The sequence below is a fragment of the Nothobranchius furzeri genome, chromosome 3 (assembly GCF_043380555.1).
Source record: "Nothobranchius furzeri strain GRZ-AD chromosome 3, NfurGRZ-RIMD1, whole genome shotgun sequence".
Lineage (NCBI taxonomy): Eukaryota > Metazoa > Chordata > Actinopteri > Cyprinodontiformes > Nothobranchiidae > Nothobranchius > Nothobranchius furzeri.
Genome location: NC_091743.1, coordinates 49153147 through 49171337, shown reverse-complemented (window position 1 = coordinate 49171337; position 18191 = coordinate 49153147). Strand labels below are relative to the sequence as shown.

General features: G+C 42.6%; 2 protein-coding genes across 3 annotated transcripts; both read left to right on the top strand.

The window, feature by feature from the left end:
• Window positions 1-2917: 2917 nt before the first annotated feature.
• On the top strand, window positions 2918-9371 carry suox (sulfite oxidase). Of its 2 annotated transcripts, none has more exons than XM_015959696.3 (5): window positions 2918-3106; window positions 6446-6516; window positions 6633-6792; window positions 7009-7278; window positions 7938-9371. In XM_015959696.3, exons 2-5 carry the CDS (start codon window positions 6458-6460, stop codon window positions 9147-9149), a joined length of 1701 nt encoding a protein of 566 aa, XP_015815182.3. In that variant the 5' UTR covers window positions 2918-3106; window positions 6446-6457; the 3' UTR covers window positions 9150-9371. The 2 variants fall into 2 exon arrangements, with proteins under 2 accessions (XP_015815182.3, XP_015815180.3); XM_015959694.3 differs by lacking the exon at window positions 2918-3106 and adding an exon at window positions 6137-6254.
• A 3179-nt stretch (window positions 9372-12550) lies between these two features.
• Window positions 12551-17453, top strand: mmp19 (matrix metallopeptidase 19). Its single transcript, XM_015959697.3, has 9 exons — window positions 12551-12871; window positions 12993-13078; window positions 13232-13362; window positions 14547-14759; window positions 14854-15099; window positions 16122-16241; window positions 16375-16539; window positions 16617-16744; window positions 16813-17453. Exons 1-9 carry the CDS (start codon window positions 12779-12781, stop codon window positions 17041-17043), a joined length of 1413 nt encoding a protein of 470 aa, XP_015815183.1. The 5' UTR covers window positions 12551-12778; the 3' UTR covers window positions 17044-17453.
• The last annotated feature ends 738 nt before the right edge of the window (window positions 17454-18191 follow it).

Below are 18191 nucleotides of genomic sequence, written 5' to 3'. Positions count from 1 at the left end.
AAATGATTGTAGATAAGATGTGATGCTTCCTGATCACACATAGGGGTTTTTATTTGCCTTCAAACAACTTCAGTCCTTGTTTAGGAGTGACGTTGCACGGGTGTATCATTTAACAATAAGAATATTTATTACATCTATTCATTTACTGTAAAATGGTGGAGTTTAAGTTTCTCAGGGTCTTGTTCACGAGTGAGGGAGAGATGGAGCGTGAGATCGACAGGCGGATTGGTGCTGCGTCTGCAGTGATGCGGGTGTTGTACTGGTCTGTGGTGGTGAAGAGGGAGCTGAGCTGGAAGGCAAAGCTCTCGATTTACAGGTCGATCTACGTTCCTACCCTCACCTGTGGTCATGAGCCTTGGGTAGTGACAGAAAGACTGAGATTGCAGATGCAAGCAGACAAAAATGAGTTCTCTCTGCAAGGTGTCTGGGCTCTCCCTTAGAAATAGGGTGACAAGCTCAGTCATCCTGGAGGGGCTCAGAGTAGATCCGCTGCTTCTCCACATCGAGATGAGCCAGTTGAGGTGGCGCCTCCTGGATGCCTCCCTGGTGACGTTTTCCAGGCACGCCCAACCGAGAGAAGACCTAAAGGAAGACCCAGAGCACGCTGGAGGGACTATGTCTCTCAGCTGGCCAGGAAACACCTTAGGATTCCCTCAGAAGAGCTGACCCAAGTGGCTGGGGAGAGAAAGGTTTTGGCCTCTCTGCTTAGGCTGCTGCCTCCGTGACCCAACTCCGGATAAGCGGAATAAAATAGATGGATGGATGTTTACTGTATTAATATGACAGATTTGCTACAGTTATATTTTGGGTGCAATCACGTCAAAAGCTTACAGCATAGACTTTTTTTTTTAAGTATCAACAGGCTTCCATAAGTGTAGCCTGTTTGCTGTGAAACTGCTGAGGACAAACTGTCAAAAATAGTAAATAAGATTAGAGTACCTTTATTTTGGTGTCGTCTTCATGGCTCAACATCAGCTCTGCTGAAGGGCTCAGTGCGTTTTGTTTTGCTTAGATGATCCACATTTTGAGATAATACTGATGTTTCACTTGTTTTCACATTAAAATGCTCTATTTATCCTAAAGGGTTCAAATGAAGGCAACTGGACTTATTTGGTTTCTTGAAGATCTTTTGTTTCTCATCCGAGAAGCTATGTCAAGTCTCCTCGGATGAGAAGCGAAATGTCTTCAACAAACTAAAGAAATCCAGTTGCCTTCATTTGAACCCTTTTGGATTACCATAACCTGGATGACTGAGAACCTTCACCAGCATGTTCCATTTATGTTATCTTTCTCTTAGTTGTGCATACAGTAGATTTAAAGAAATGGAAGATTGCTTAAAACCACATTGAGCATAAAGATCATCACCTACACTTTTTGCAGTTTCAGTGTCCTCTTTGTCTCTGCCTGTGTGCTGCTGCATCGGATGCATCTAAGCTGAAAGACAGAAAACTTCTACAGTAACTTCTAAAGTAAAATAATAAAAGTGCTGGAGCCCACATATTCATTTACAGCTTTTTATTGTTCAAACAATAGTGTTTATCCACTGACAATAAATCAGAGCACGGTGCAGTGAATCGACTGTCGTCATTGTTTTTCCTGTATTTATCAAACTTGGAAAAGGCTCAGTGTTAAACAATAAAGACAGGAAACACAAGTTCTGCAGCAGGAGCTGCACTCTGGTTATTTGTGAACTTTTATGATGTTTCATTATGAATTTTGATGTGTTGGATCAACATAAATGATGACAGTAAAATTGGGATTTGCATCATCATAATGTTATGTTTAACCTGGATGGCTGCTGCTTCTAGGAATAGTCAGAGAAGAAAAGTTCCTAGAAGTAAAAGAATCTGCTCCATTTATACACCAGGGCATGTGGATGCACGTCAAGAAGGTGGAGTTTGTAAAATAAAATTATGTATCAGCCCTCATCCTACTTAAACGCAGCAGCAATAGATGCATGACCACCACGGTGTGTTTTATTCAAACATAAACAAAGGTTTGGATGCTAAAGTCAAATTTAATTTCAAATTCATTAATACAATTGGTACTGACGAATTCGAAGCTGTGGTATTTTTCACATTGCACATGTTATCATCTTCATAATGAATTATTTTGGCAGATCAGCTCCCAATAGAAATGACTCCTTCCGCATCTTAACTCCCTTCCATGTGCTATTTACATTAGTCTTTATCTGAATGTTAAAATACTTTAAACAAATTTAACAACTTCGCTATTTTTAAAAATGCAAAAAAAAAAAAAAAAAAAAACCTCAAATGATAAAAATATTCATTTAAAGAGCAAGTCACCCCCTGCCAGATTCTTACTCAACTCCCACTTCCTGTTTGAAAAATGCAACAAATGCTGTTGCCTAGCAGACCAAGAGGGTGGAGCCACTAACAAATACACACACTCACAACATTGTGACATCATAATGTACCAGTTTACATCATAGCATACCTCTTAGCCAATAGCGGTGGCAGATTTAAATTCAAATGCCGTGCAGAATTTTTACCTGACAATGGCACAACACTGCCAGTTTCAGGCAGAAAATTTAAGTTTTAACTAAAATGCACTAAAGTGCTAAACTATTGACTACACGTGTCTGCAGCACGATTAGACACGCATTTATATAGTTTATCAGAAAAAAATAGCTGATTTGGGGGTGACTTGCTCTTTCAGTAAAACAACTCGTTCAGACTGGTTTCATTACTTTGGACAGCTTCTCATAGGGAGACTTGTCATGACTGCTCAGAGACCAGCGACGCTGGTAGCTCCAGCTTCTGCCGTTCGTTTTAACTGCACTGAGATCAGTTGTACTGATACAGTAAGCTTTTGCTTCACAAGGTTGTCAGAACTATTGATAGCCTATAGCTAGCTGAGCTGTACTTCTTTCACTAAAACTGCTCGTAGAGCAGCGGTGCCAATAGCAACGCCAGCGTCACTTTGTGGTTCAGCTGCTCTGAGATCAGCCGTGTTGGTTTCGAGCAGAGTTCGTGCCGGTTGTTTACGTAAAGACTCAACGCTTCTGGAAGAGACGTGGTCAAGTCGGTCTCGTTTGTGGAAAGCATCAGAGTACAAGCAGAAACCTGCGACTGACACACCAAAAGTGAGTATTCTTGTGCGGAGAAATTAATTTGAACAAATATTCAGGTTGTCATGTTGTGTTTGTGAACGCGCGTGTTTGGTTGAATGAAGCGGAAGAATTCAATGTTAGCAACGTTAGCCTCAGAGATGTTCTCTCTGAATAAACGATGCTAGCTAGCTTCCATTTGTTCAGTAAACTCCTCAAACATCAATTGTCTGGTTTAAACGTGTCTTTTTGTGGTTAGTATAAAAGTGAATATAATAATCCCTTTGGTATTTCCTCCTGCTTACTCAGTGGTTCACACCAGGGTCACAGAAAGCTAGCTAGAAATCATTGTAGCAGCTTGTGGTCTTTAATCATTCACGTTTTTATTGTTACACATCGTGTTTTATTAGAAGAATGAAAATAAAAACCAAATGTCACTCTATGGATTAACCGAGAGATTAAGCGAGATAACCAAAAACTTTGATTTAACACGTAAAAAAAAAGGAACAAACTGCAAAACATGACATATTTATACATTTCATTTTGGTGTTACAGTTTTAAGTATTTTTAGAGTACAAGGAATAAAAGATCATCTTTAGGAAAAAAACATTTTTAGATTCAGCTGTAAAAGAGTCACATAAGACAAATAATGCATCACTGAGTTTCTCAGTTTGCAGAACCCAGTTACTCAATTGTGTTTTAGATATTTTGCAATTTACAGTGTATAAAGAGGATTTTGGTCCAATGTACAAATATAATAAAATGTCAATTATAGGAATGAGCATATTCCGATTGTGTTTTTTTTAAATCATTATCCAGGCAGTTTAGCAACAGCCTCAGACCATCTGCTCATGTAGTTTTACTTCCTGTCTTTGGTTTATGAGGATGTGTTTTCTAAAACATTCACTCCTTAGAGTGAGCTGTCTCTGTGTTACACCCACCCAGCGTCTTCACACTAATTTTACATGTTTGTGTCAGAGCCAGAAATGTAACAGAAAAACACTTTCCCAGACTTTGTTCAGATTATGTTCTAAATAAGATATTCTGAGGATTTTTGTATAGATATTTAATCTAAATGAAATATCTAAATGTTAGATTAATTCGAGTTTCTTCGTTCTACTTTACCCAAGTTTATAGCAGCAGTGTGAGCTGCTCAATCTGAACGTAATTTTATCTAGTAAAATCCTCCACATGGCTACTCATCTGACAGCATGAGGTTGTTTTTATAGAGATCATGGATTTATTCTTTAATAGGTCAGCTGACCTGATGTGGACCAGAGAGAGCTGGGAGTGGAGTTCAGTGAACTGAATCGTAACAAGTGGAGTGACTCTAATCATGTGCTGAACTGGATTACTTGATTCTCAGTTGATGAGCAACACACCTTTTTTCTGCCTTCTCAGCGTCAGTTGTATCTACTCTTTTATTACCAGTCACTAGAACATGCAAATCATCAGAGATGGCTTACTGGAAAAAAAAATGTTTAAAGACCAAGTTCACTCGTTTTTTTCCCCAACACATTTGCAGTGGTCCCTTGTGAGTTGATCTCTGGGGAAAGAAGCTCTGGCACTCCTGTTTCAGGAAGTAGAAGTTAGTCAGAGGAGAGGGGAGCAGCACACGGCAGGTTTTGTAATCCTATTTCCTGATATTCTGACATCTCGACTCTGATTGGCTAACAGCAACATGACTTGTAGACGATAAATAATGACTATGATACAATGAGTTACTCAGGACATCATAATGTGTTTATAAAGGCTAACTGCTGTTGGAATGAATGATCTGCAGAAGCAGATCAATAAGCTTGGGGTATACTTGGCTTTTACTTAGGTCACTCTGACCAAGACATTGATGGAATGACGTAACACAGCTGGTTACTTAGGAAAACAGAACATAACAATCCCTTTCATGGTAAACTTTAGCAGGGCTCACTTCCCAGAAATAGTTTCATACTAACACAAACACATCCGGGAGTCAAACTCTGGGCAGAGCAGTGATCTGATGTTAATCAGGCCTTAGCATTGTTGATTCTACTTTTAAACACACAACACTTTGAAGCAAATAATGGGATGTTTCCACAGCAATGGTTTGATATAAATAAAACTGTGAAAGTCATGCACGCACAAAGGTCAAAGGTCACCACCCTCCACAGACTATACCACTAACTGTTTGCTGTACAATGTTAATCTTTTATCTCCACTATTAACACAAGCCTGGAGGAGTTCTGCCATGTTGTGGAGCTGCTAATGCTAACGTTTAGCTTCTACTAGCATAGCTGTTCTCTGCCTTGTCCTGAATGCTAAATCAACAACAGCCTTCCCCGTCACGAGTCAAAGTGGATGAGAAATAAGGGTAGAAGACTAATTTTATGTTTAGCCTGCATGAAAAACGGAGAGTGATTGATTATACATTAAAAAATAAAGTAAAGAAATTCTCAGTGAACTTGGTCTTTAAAGCTGGATATTGCTTATTAAGTGTTGGCATAAGTCTGTTCATGGATTGTTTAGGCCTCCACCTTGAGCAGATCTCCTCAGGAGAAGCGTCGTAGTGTCTCAGCGAGACCTTCCTGGTTAGATGGAGACTAAATAAAAGTAATAAAAGTGTAGTTCATCAGCAGACGGACATGTTGCCTGAGCGAGATAGCACTGTCTAATCTGAACAGCTTCTGTAGACAGTGATAAGATGGTTGTAATTGACTGATAAAGCAGAGCTACTCTTTTTAAAGCAACCTGTCACTTATGAGGAGATGGGAGTTTTTAAATATTTATTTTTAAAGCTTTAATGAGTTTGCTTCTGCAGCGGTTTTATTCTGTTCCTAAACAAAACAGTAATATTTATTTCTGGGGAGCATTACTCGCTCATACTGTGTCTCTATATCAGGTCATCACAGGCAAACACTCATTAGATGACTTTAATTACGGATTTTTATTCAGTTGGACGACCTGTTTGTGTCTGAGAATGATCGGACTCATCTGGAGCCTGTCGACTCCCCCTCAGCTGATTCGCTCTTGTTCAGATTCAAGTTACAGCTGATTGGCCAGTTTAGTAGGAGGTTAACTATTGCATATCTAGGTATTGCAAACAGGTTTACTGTCAGTTAGTGTCTTGAGCAGCGATATACATTTACTTTTATGTAGTTGATTGGCATTTGCTAATTCTGGTTCATCTACACGTGTAAAAATCAGAGAAGTGTGTGTTTGATGTAAACTCCGGAGACATTTTTAGGATTTCAATGTTTTTCTGGTGCTAATTCATGAAGTTCATAATGTGTTTTAGATTTCTAATTTATATCTGCTTTCATCTTGTGCCATACACAGTTAAAATGTGCTTTTTGTGCTATTTTCCTTCTTCATTGAATGAACTGGATGATCTCTTCCCAGAACGTCAGTGAGATGCTGCTCCTCAGACGCTGTTGCAGCCTGACTCGATGTGGCCCCATCAGCACTCGGAGGTAAGAAACCGATGGAGACTTTTCTAAGTAGTTTGTGTGATTTTGGTTTTTATGTGCTTATGTTACATTTTATGAACACACCATGGCTTATCTATGGTGTCCAACTACTTTTTCAGACTTAAAGTGGCCCCTGCTGTGACATCATGTGCGGCTCGTTTCTGCAGCAGCGGCTCTGAGGACCAGAGTTCGTACCAGTGTGCAAACTGGAAACACATCCTGGCAGGGCTGCTAGCTGGTACAGGAGCTGTACTGGTTTATAGTCAGCACCGACACAAGGTTAGAAACACATTTCATATTTAAAAAACACACTTCCTTATTCTTTATTTGTCCCAACGCTACTTTATGACAAGACCCTTTATCTGCTTTGCAGGATGCTGCTGCTTGTTAATTAAAAGCCATCTGGGAAACGCTGGTTGTAACTTCCCAGCAGGAGTGGCTTTGCTTTAGCTCCTCTGATGGATGCTAACAGTGATGTCGTCTCTTTCTGTCCAGGCTGAGCGAGCAGATGTTAGCGTGACGATCACAGAGAAGGGCTCCCTTCTTCCTGTTTTCAGCCAGGATGAGGTCACAAAGCATCGCTCTCTGGAAGACGGAGTCTGGGTCACGTATAAAGGAGGTGTCTATGACATCACAGAGTTTGTGGCCATGCACCCTGGTGGAAATAAAATCCTGCTGGCAGCAGGTGGCGCCCTCGAGCCTTTTTGGGCTCTATACGCTGTACACGACCAAGAACATGTGCTGGAAATCCTCTCTGAGTACAAGGTTGGACTCTGGTTTTATTTGATCTCTTAGATGAAAACACCTAAATGAAGAGTGGAAAAGCTCTAGAGATTATTCTGGTTTAGTCCGTCAGACTGCCCGATACAACGCTGTTATAGAAACATCCCCGCAGTGTCGACCAGCTCTGACTTCAGGTCGGTTTGTTTGTCCTTCTAGTCTGGACTTTCTCTAAACTTTAGTGACAAATACACAAGACCTGGAAGCTCCTTTAGACAAATGGATGAACATTAAACAGACTTAGCTGTGTTTGGACTGGCGTGCAACTCATCATCGCTGTAGGATGCAACACAAGTATCCTCTAAACTAAAAGGAATCGTGTTTCAGCTGTAACGTAGCACATTTCTGTCTCATTTCTCCTGAAATGAACTTCTCACTCACGCCGTCTGCCTTAGCGTGGTCGCCACAGACTCGTATGAAAAGGTCTGCTGCACACGGACGGTACACACAGGAACATCTGTAGGCTGCAGACTGGCTCCTTCACAAAACACCAGTAGTGGAAAAAAATCTGTTTTCATTCATGAGCCGTCAGTCGTTACAGCCTGAAGTATCCACAGTAGCATTTCTTTGGGTTTAACAAAGTTTAGCTGAATAAATGCGAAGGTTTTATTCCTGTTAAATGAAACTTTTGTGTTTAATCATAGGTCGGTGAGCTGTGTGAGGAGGACCTGAAGAAGCAGCAGGCCTCCAAACCATCTGATCCCTTCTCCTCCGACCCTGAGCGCCACCCCGTGCTGCAGGTCAACACCCTCAAGCCCTTCAACGCCGAGCCGCCTCCTGAGATCCTCTCAGACAGCTACATCACGCCCTCTGCTTTCTTCTTCAAGAGGAACCACCTTCCAGTTCCTCAGCTGGATCAGGCTTCATATCGGCTCCAGGTGGAGGGCCTACCACAAGGAGTGCTCTCGCTGTCTTTAGAAGACTTGAAGACTAAATTCCCCAAACACACCGTCACTGTGACGCTGCAGTGTGCTGGCAACCGCCGTGGTGACATGAACAAGGTGAAGCCTGTGAAAGGTCTGAACTGGGGCGTGGCCGCCATCGGTAATGCGAAGTGGAGTGGCGCCAGGCTCCGGGACGTGCTGCTAGCTGCTGGCTTTGAGCCAGGCGTGGCCCAGTGGGCTCGCCACGTCCAGTTTGAAGGGTTGGATAAAGATGTGACGGGTACTTCTTATGGCGCTTCAATTCCTCTGAACAAGGCCATCGGTGAGGAAGGGGATGTGCTCCTGGCTTATGAGATGAATGGAGAGGACATTCCCAGAGACCACGGCTACCCGGTCCGGGTCGTGGTACCGGGCGTGGTGGGCGCGCGGAACGTGAAGTGGCTGGGTAAGATTGTGGTCAGCGCCGAGGAGAGCAGCAGCCACTGGCAGCAGCAAGACTACAAAGGCTTCGCTCCTGGGACCGACTGGAACCAAGTGGATTTCGAATCCGCTCCTGCCATCCAGGAGCTTCCTGTTCAGTCCGCCATCACCGTACCGGCAGACGGAGCCGTGATCCACCACAGCGACGAAACGCTGACTGTGGCGGGCTATGCGTGGAGCGGCGGGGGCAGGGAGGTGATACGGGTGGACGTTTCTCTGGACGGAGGAAAGACGTGGCAGGTGGCCCAGCTGAGGAGTGGAGATAAAGGACAGGCTCCGGAGCCCTCGCCTCCACCGGGCCGAGCTTGGGCCTGGAAGCTGTGGGAGATAACCGCTCCTCTTCCTCCTGAGGCCGAGGAGCTGGAGATTATATGCAAGGCTGTTGACTCCAGCTACAACGTGCAGCCGGACACGGTTCCTCCCATCTGGAACCTGAGAGGCCTCCTGAGTAACGCCTGGCACAGAGTCACCGTCCGGCTCCGACGGGACTAGGCGGAGCCACGGGGTCAGCGTTTAACTCTAAAACAGAACCAACATGGAGGAAAAATCTGGGTTGCTGCTTATCCCTGACCCCTGAAGTATTCCACGGATTCAGCTGGACAAACGCACACTTGGTTCAAAGTGAAGACGTGATTCTGCCCACTCTGCATTTTTGCATTTTATAGAAATATATTTTTCTAAGTTAATAGATTTGAATAAGAAGAAGAATTTTAAATACTAATTTAACAAACTGATTTTAACACCCTGGCCCTGAAACAATGACGTTCTTCATCTCAATCTCACTATCATGCAGGTGGTGCAATAATAAACAGATGTTTTTATTTGTTTTTATAAGTTACTGAATGTTTTGCACATTTGTGGAGGAGCCTCTAGTGACTAAAACACGAGACTAGAGACTAGGAGCTCATTAGAGATGTCTAGTGCCACATTTCACTTTCATTTAACATAAAAAAATCGAATGATTAAAAGTTGCAGGTGAATAAGGAGGGGAGTGGTGAATAAAATACCCAGTAATGTGGGGTAACTGCACCCGTCACCCTGATCCCTCATCTCTGCCAGCTTTTTACACACCGACTTCATTCTGAATTACCGTAAATATTGGATCACGTCTCAACTTTTCCGCTGCTGAATCTTTTGCTGCTTCAGTGTGAAAGCGGCCCCCGTGCCAGCGCTGCACACCTCAACTCTCATCCGTCATCCTTTCATCTGTCTGCACAAAAATGGCAGCATTTTATTTTTCCACCATGTCTGCGTCCTGGCACGAAGATCATAACTGAACACATTGAAATAATATCTAACTTTTCATGAGATCATATAAAACATGCTCAGCTAGCGAGCTATTTTATTTACACTGTCAAAATAAACCAGATGGTATGTTTACAGTGTGAAAGACTGAAGATGCCGTTCTTTTTTGCTTTAGCGAGCCCCCAACAACACTTAATTACTGTTTTCTGAACATCTGGAGATGTGGTAAACAGGATTTAAGAATGACTCAAACCGCCTCCTCAAAATTGTGTTTAAGGACGTAAAATGGAAGTGCACAACGTGCTCGGCGTCAAGTGAGGTTAAAGTTAACAACGTTCTGCGTGCGCCTGTCATTGTAAATCTTAAATATTGACCAAAAGGTCTCATCTGCACGATGGACGATACGTTGAAGCCCGGTGAGGATTTGGTCCAGATGTTCTGTAAACTGTTTGGTGTGACGGGAAAGAGAAACATTTCCGTCAGGGTGACTCGGGAAGACGTGGATGAGCAGATACGTTTTTTAATGACGTCTGTGTGACGTGCCTTAATACAAGTGACCAGATAAGATGGCTTTGACATCACTTCAGAGAAAACATGATGGTTTTCTGTGCAGAATGATTCAGCTGCATGACCCCAGTCCCATAATGCACTCCTGCTGAGTTTGTTGCCAGTAAACCGTCAAAAAGATGACAAACACATGAAGCACAAAGCTAATGGCTAAGTAAGCATATTTTAATGAAATGAGTCAGATGGTTGTTTAATTCAAACTTGCACGTTTGCAAATGTTCTTTCTATGAGATGGAAATAAATATGCAGACAGGAGATGAATTCTGTGATTTTTTTATTGAAATGATCGAGAGAAAATTAAATATTAATGATTTAGCTTGTTGCTAATAACTGCTGAGTCGCTTTTGTATTGATTTAGAAGTAAAGCTAAACTTTTGAGCTCTTGTTTGGTTTTTTATGAACATAAGATGCTTTATTAACTCCCAGCGAGCTTAGCTGTTTAATGCTTCTACTTTATAACATCTATTATAGAGCTTTCTCAGACATCAGCATGTTGGGTTATGAGCAACAGCACACCTCCCTGGACTGGATTTTGAAGACCTTTCATGGTAATCGTAACAAGCAGATGAGTATAAATAACACACTAGATGGGTGTTTTATTTTGGAGGGTCATTTTTAGACACAACTAAAAAATAAGTTCAGTCAGACCAAAAATATCTAAAACATCTCAGAGAAAAGATCACAACTTTTTGACCACCACCTGACTAAATATAATTAGTTACATTTATTTATGATCAATGACAAGAAAAAGATGCACAAACATGGCTGACAATCGTTAAAAGCTTTTATTTTTTACTTTTATGGTACTTTTTTTTTGTCAAAGTCTTATTACTTATTTTTTATGTTTGTAGTACAGTTAGCACAACTGGGCAATAAACATCAAAGTTCTTAAATATCTCACTAGTCTTTAGATATGTCTACACAGACAGTTGTTTTTAAAACTAAATGGTAGATTTTTGTTTCACTAATAAAATGCAGGTTTCTGTTATTTTTTAAAGACACTGTCTAGTTTCTCTACAGTAAATCCTCTCAGCCTGTGGCCATCAGACTGGAAAACTCTTAACTGGTGGTGGTCAGAGGGACTGAACGCGCCAGGCCTCTGTCAGCGTGCCCCAGAGCAGCTGTGGCTACATCGTAGCTCATCACCATCAGTGTGTGAATGTGTGTGTAAATGGATGAATACACTGTAGTGTAAAGCGCTTTGGAGTCCTCTGACTCTGAAAGGTGCTATACAAGTGCAGGTAATTTATCATTTATTAAATGTTTTCTTGGACAAAATACATAAACGAGTTAATTGTTATTTCTATTATTATTGTTATTGTTGTGTCTTGCCTAATTTATTCTCATTTCGTTGAGACTTTTCTAAACCTTTGGAGCTCTAAAAGGGAAAAGAAATTCCACATCTGGATCTGAATCTGACTCCGAGGCTTATTGAGGACACAAAGGACCAGATGGTGGTCTAGGACCACTTCTTAACATCGAAGCGTTCCAATAATCAAATATCCCTCAAACTAAATGCACAGATCCATCAGCCTATTTATTTGATCAGCTCATATGACGAAAAAGAGGAAATCGTTTTCTTTGAGTTAAGTCTCCTGGCTTGTCATTGCACCTTCTGGAGGTGTTTTACTTAAAACAGCTTCAACCTAGAAAGCATGTCAGGACTAGTCAGGAACGTTCATTTGTTCTGCCTGACTGGATGATGTTGATGTTTAAGCTGCCTGAGAACAACTCGTCCTTTAATCGTGAACGATCTTTTCTTCTGGTGAATGTCTTTTCTCCTGTGAGTTGAAGCTCTTGAGATCTTTTCATAATTCTCTCTGGCATTTTGAAGGATACTTTAAAAACAAATGAGGGAAAGTATTTGCTCTTGCTCAACATCAAGATAAAAAGACAGTTCAGAGTTTTTGGCCTCAGGATGATAAACATTTGTTCTCTGATGGAGAAAAGAACATAAGAATAACAGAGATTTTATGTAACTAATGCATGAACACCAGGAAATAAACCAGAACCAAAGCTCCTCTACTGATGACTGGACTCTATAAACCAGTTAAGAGTGTCCAGAGTAAAGCAGGAGTCCCACATCCTCCCTGAGCAGATGTACGATTTAACAGCTGAGGTCAGCTGGCTGCTCCCATTCCTCAGTGGTGGATCATCACAGCCGCGGGGCTGACTCATCCCCGGCGTGTTAAAAAACCTCTGGACTGCCCAGGAAACAAAGAGTGTGCTGTGAGAGTCTGCTGAGCGCGTCTCAGACTTCACCGCACCAGTGGAGGGTATCTGGGACAGAACCTGTGGGCGAGACTTTAATGATGGACTATTTAGAGCTGCTGCTGCTGGTCCTCGGCCTTCACGGAGCCCTCTGTGCTGTGGTACACTGGCCAGAGTTAAACGAAGCTAAGGTAAGGTCAAAACCAGAAGTGTGTTTTCATCAAAACCAGAAGTGTGTTTTCAACACATATTTGAACTATTTTTAAAAAGCAGAAATATTTCATATAAAAAGGAGATTTGTTCAATGCACAGGCGTATTTGAAGCAGTATGGGTACCTGAGTGATCCGGCCGATCCTCTGGACCATTATAACCTGGAAGAGGTCATTGAAGCTCTCAGGTAACGCATTTTTAGAGTTTTTTTAAATGGAAACTTTTTATCTGATAGAACAAATGTTAGATTTGTGTGTGATGGGAAGAAAATCACAAAAAAGTCAGTTTTATAATAGTTATTCATCAGTATCCAGCTGTTTGACACACACGATGTTGTCAGAGTCTTCCAGAGGGTGAACGATTTGCCTCCTACTGGAGAGTTAGAAGAAGAGACCCTGAGTGTGATGAGACAGCCTCGCTGTGGTTTGGAGGACCCCTTTAACAAGAAATTCCAGAAGTACAGAACGATGGGTGAGTCACGAGATGTCAACATCGCAGGGTACGGCATCAGTTTGAGCCGAAATGAGACTTAATGTGTGGTAAACTGGATAATGTTGATTCTACATTTGGACTGGAAATGAACATAATGGTTTTGTTTAAATTTATAGGAAGGTGTCAAACTGAAGGTTCCTTTAAATAACTCAAACCAGAGTTTTGGGAAAGATAAATAACTCGAGAAAACATAAATATAAAGAACACTAATAGGATGATTTAGAAAAAGTGTCTCTGTATCTTCGTGCAGTGATGAAAGAACAATCTAAAATGCAGTCTTGGCAACCAACAGGAGGAGGGACTTTTTACACTGGGAGATTGGTAGGTGTGTGAGTGGAGTTCCAACTGAGGACATCTATCCTTTGTTCGTTTTCCTCCGCTTATCCGGTTCCGGATCGGCGGGGGCAGCATCTCAAGTAGGGCCTCCGAGATATCCCTCACCCCCGTTACCTCCACCAGCTCACCTGGCAGGACCCCAAAGCGTTCCCAGGCCAGACTGGAAATGTACTCGCTCCATCTTGTCCTGGGTCGAACCGGGGGCCTCTTGCTGGCCGGACACGCCCATAACACCACCCCAGGAAGGCGTCAGGCGGCATCCTAACAAGATGCCCGAACCTCCTTAGCTGGCTCCTCTCGATGAGAAGGACCAACGGCTCTACTCCAAGTTCCTCCCGAATGTCCGAGCTCCTCACCCCATCGCTACGGCTGAGCAGACTACCCTCCGGAGGGAACTACTTCCAGCCGCTCATATCCGCGATCATTACCCAAAGCTCATGGCCATAGGTGAGAGTTGGGACGTAGATCGACCGGTAAATCGAGAGCCTTGCCTTCTGGCTCCTTCTTCACCACGGAAGACCGGTTAAGCATCCACATCACTGCAGATGCTGCCTCTATTAGCCTGTCGATCTCCCGCTCCCTTCTTCCCTCCCTCGTGAACAAGACTCCGAGATACCTAAACTCTTCTACTTGAGGCAGGACCTCTCTCCTGGCCAAAATCCAACAAAACAAAGGAAAATTGACTCCAAATATGATGAATCCAAAGAAAACCAAACAAGAACTAACTCAAAACACAACAACTGAAAGAAGACCCCCAAGAGCAAGACGGTTGTTTGCATGCTAACACCTCAGATTGTTGTCTTGTAAACCTTTATATGTCCTCTCAGGTCATTGGAGAAAAAAGAGCCTCACCTATCGTATCTACAACTACACACCTGACATGCTGAAGTCCGAGGTTCGGTCAGCCATCCACTCAGCTTTCCAGTATTGGAGCGACGTGGCAGCTCTGACTTTTAGAGAGGTGGACTACGGCAGACCAGACATCCGAATCTCCTTCCATAAGAAAGATGGCTACTGCTCTGTCCCTTTCGACGGCCGTGGTTCGTTTTCTTTTTGTAAACACTCACTGAAACTACCCACCGGCCTCTAAACTGCTGGACTGTGTAATGGTTTGTGTTTCCATACTTCCTGCAGGCCAGGTTCTGGCCCACGCTGAACCACCTGAGTCTGGTCTGGTCCATTTTGATGAGGATGAGTTTTGGACTGAGGGGTCGTATTATGGTACCAATCTGCGTATTGTAGCCGCCCATGAAATAGGCCACGCTCTGGGTCTGGGTCACTCTCAGTACAAAAGCGCTCTGATGGCACCAATTTATGCTGGTTACCGTGCCAACTTCAGGCTGCACTCAGATGATGTGAACGGCATCCAGGCCCTATACGGTGAGTGAGCTCAGCAGAAGCGTTCCACATCATGATATTGATGGTTTAGACCAGGGTTAACCAACTCCGGTCCTCGAGGGCTACCATCCTGCATGTTAGCTCCCAAACACCTGACTGAAACGAACGAGTAATCAACAGGCCTGTGCAGAGTTAAACGTGGTGAGGAGAGAATATGGTGGAGCAGGAAACACAAAAAACCAGTGGGATGGTATCCCTTGAGGACTGGAGTTGGGGACAGCCGGTTCAGACACCAGTCTTGGTTAGTCAGACAGTATTTTTACAATCTAATCCCAGACCACCACACTGCCACCACCATGTTTGACTGTTGGTATGATGCTGTTTCTCTTATATACCAGCTGTGTAACAGGACACATGTCCAAAAAGGGACTCTGTTGTCTCATCAGTTCACAAAATATCTCATGATAAAAAAAAATCCTTGGGGATTATTATGTGGAATGTGAGATGGACCTTTGTGTGCTTCTTGGTCAGTGGAGGCTTTGGTGTCAGAACTCTCCAACTAATGCAGTTTTTACTTCTCTCTTTAAAAAAAATCATAGCCTCTGACCTTAACGTTGACTGCTTTTGGGTTCTTGGGATGGTTCATGCCATGTTGAATGAATAAAGTAAATCCTCATTTGAGAAAAGCATTTTGTATTAATTCAGGTTATTTTTGTTTGATATTGAATATAAAAGTCCCTCTTAGGGGGGAAATGTTTGTAATTCTGCACATCTTCAGTATTTGCACAAAAACAAAAAGATTTCTCAGCTAATATTTCATTTAATCTGTTTGGAACTGACGGCATGCAGTGGATCAAATGTTACTCAGTAACATGATGTAAACGTTGAGGTTTAAAAGAATATTGACATTTTTATTTGATCCTTGGGACTGTAGAACAACTCCTGAAAACAAAATGACCACAACCTATAGACATCTCTAAATGCTGAAACACCTCAGCCAGGTAAAGCTCCAAAACCTGACTGGGAAAAGCATGAACCAGTCGTCTTGTTTCTGACTGTTGAAGGAAAACGCAGCACCTTGGACTCATCCACACATGCAGAGCACCCGTTTCCCACAGAGAGCAGCGCTGGCGCTGATAGGGTTCCTGAGCCCTGCACGGCTGTCCTGGATGCCATTATGTTAGGTGAGTTACTGCCTTTGAGCAAACTCAAATCAGAAGCAACTACAGGTAACACGAAGATCACATTTTTATCATTGTTTTTTCCTCTAAAATAAAGTTTATCATTTGAGCATCATGCTATGATTTGTTGGTTCAGGTCCATGGGAGAAGACCTTTGCCTTCAGCGGCGATTATTTCTGGACCATCTCTGACCTGGGCCATAACACACCTATAAAGATCAGCAGACTGTGGAGGGAACTCCCTGGAAACCTGAACGCTGCCGTCCACTCTCAAAGAACCAACAAGACCTACTTCTTTAAAGGTAAACATGAGCTAAGCTTCTGCAGGATTTCTTGTTCTGCAGCAGAAAATTGAATGTTTGAACTTTTGTGGTCACAGGCAGTAAAGTGTGGCGGTACACAAGGTTCATGCTCGACTACGGCTACCCCAAACAGGTGAAACGGATCCCCCCTGACGTGGACGCGGCCCTGTACCTGCAGAAAAACAAGAAGCTGGTCTTCATAAAGGTGAAGGTGCAGAGTTGCTCTTTGGCTGGGGAATGTTAGAATCTCTCTCGTTTCCTTTCTGTGTGCAGGGGTCAGAGTACTGGCAGTTCGATGAGCTGGCTTACAACCGTTTAGGGTTGTACCCCAAACCCCTCAGCATGCTCTTCACCGGAGTCCCATCCTCTCCTGACGCCGCCTTCACCTGGACCAACGGCAAGATCTTCATCTTTAAGGGGGATGAGTACTGGCGAGTGAATGAGATGCTGAGAGTGGACAGAGGATACCCTCTGAGCAAGAAGGAGCGCTGGATGCGATGCTAGCGCACATCCACTAGGGGGCAGCAGCAACCAAGCTCTTCTGCAGCGGCAACGACAAGCTGTGATTGAGGATCGTCACTGGTCCCAGGGGAGCGAATAAGTGTGAAACTGCGTTGGTTTTCACACAGGCTGATTTTAATGAGGCTGACCTTTTGTACTGTACATTTGTGTTGCTGGAGGGGAGACTGGCGAATTATGTAAGCTTCTGTATGATCTTGGACAGAAATCAAGGTGTTTGTTTTATTTTTTCTTTGACATGTGTTGGATCATGTGTTGCAACACTCGAAGATGTAAAATTTTTACACTATGAATCATAGTGAGAGATCTCGTCACTTTAGATTTTGTACCCTGACTTTAAGTGAAGATGTCATTTTTTAAATATATGCAAGATAAAAAAAGAAAAATTACAATAATCAGATTTTATCTGAAAATTTGTTCACATAAAAACTCATTTCCCCAACATTCACAGTGAAGAAAGAACCCTCTGTTATGCATTTCGCTGTGTGCAAAAAAAAAAAAAAAAACTTTGGCAGCACCATGGCAACGCCAGCCAATCACAGAGTAGGAAATCCTCCCCATGACCTCTTTATTGCTGATGAAAATCCTCTGGGTAATGCTGCTCGAGTTGCTAGGAACCAGAGGAGACAAACAGAGCTGACACAAACAATAAGTTAAAACTGTTTTTATTAAACAAATCCACTCTTCCAGGTCAATTCTATGAACAGGTATTTACATATTCAGGTAACAAAATGAAAAAGTATTCTGTAATCTAGAACAAATGTAGGACAAACAAGCTTTTGTGCTTTAAAATAATAAAAAAAAACTACCAGGTACTTTGTTGTTACATAAATTATATTTAAAAAAACTCCACAGTCTTAACTCTTCACTGATTGTACTGAAACAAATGCTACGTAATAAAAACAAAAACAGATGGTCTAAAGTGGTGCCACTGACACAGGACTTTAAAAATCTAATTTCTGCTTCACTTAGTCAAACCTAATATCACATGCATTATTTTACCTTCCCGCCACTGTTTAAAATAGTGGCTTTAAAGGTTTTCTCAATTCCTGTGACCACAGACCTCAGATCAGTGATAATACGACCCTCCACGGTAATGGCTAACAACTAAAGTACAGTACTTAACGTTAAAC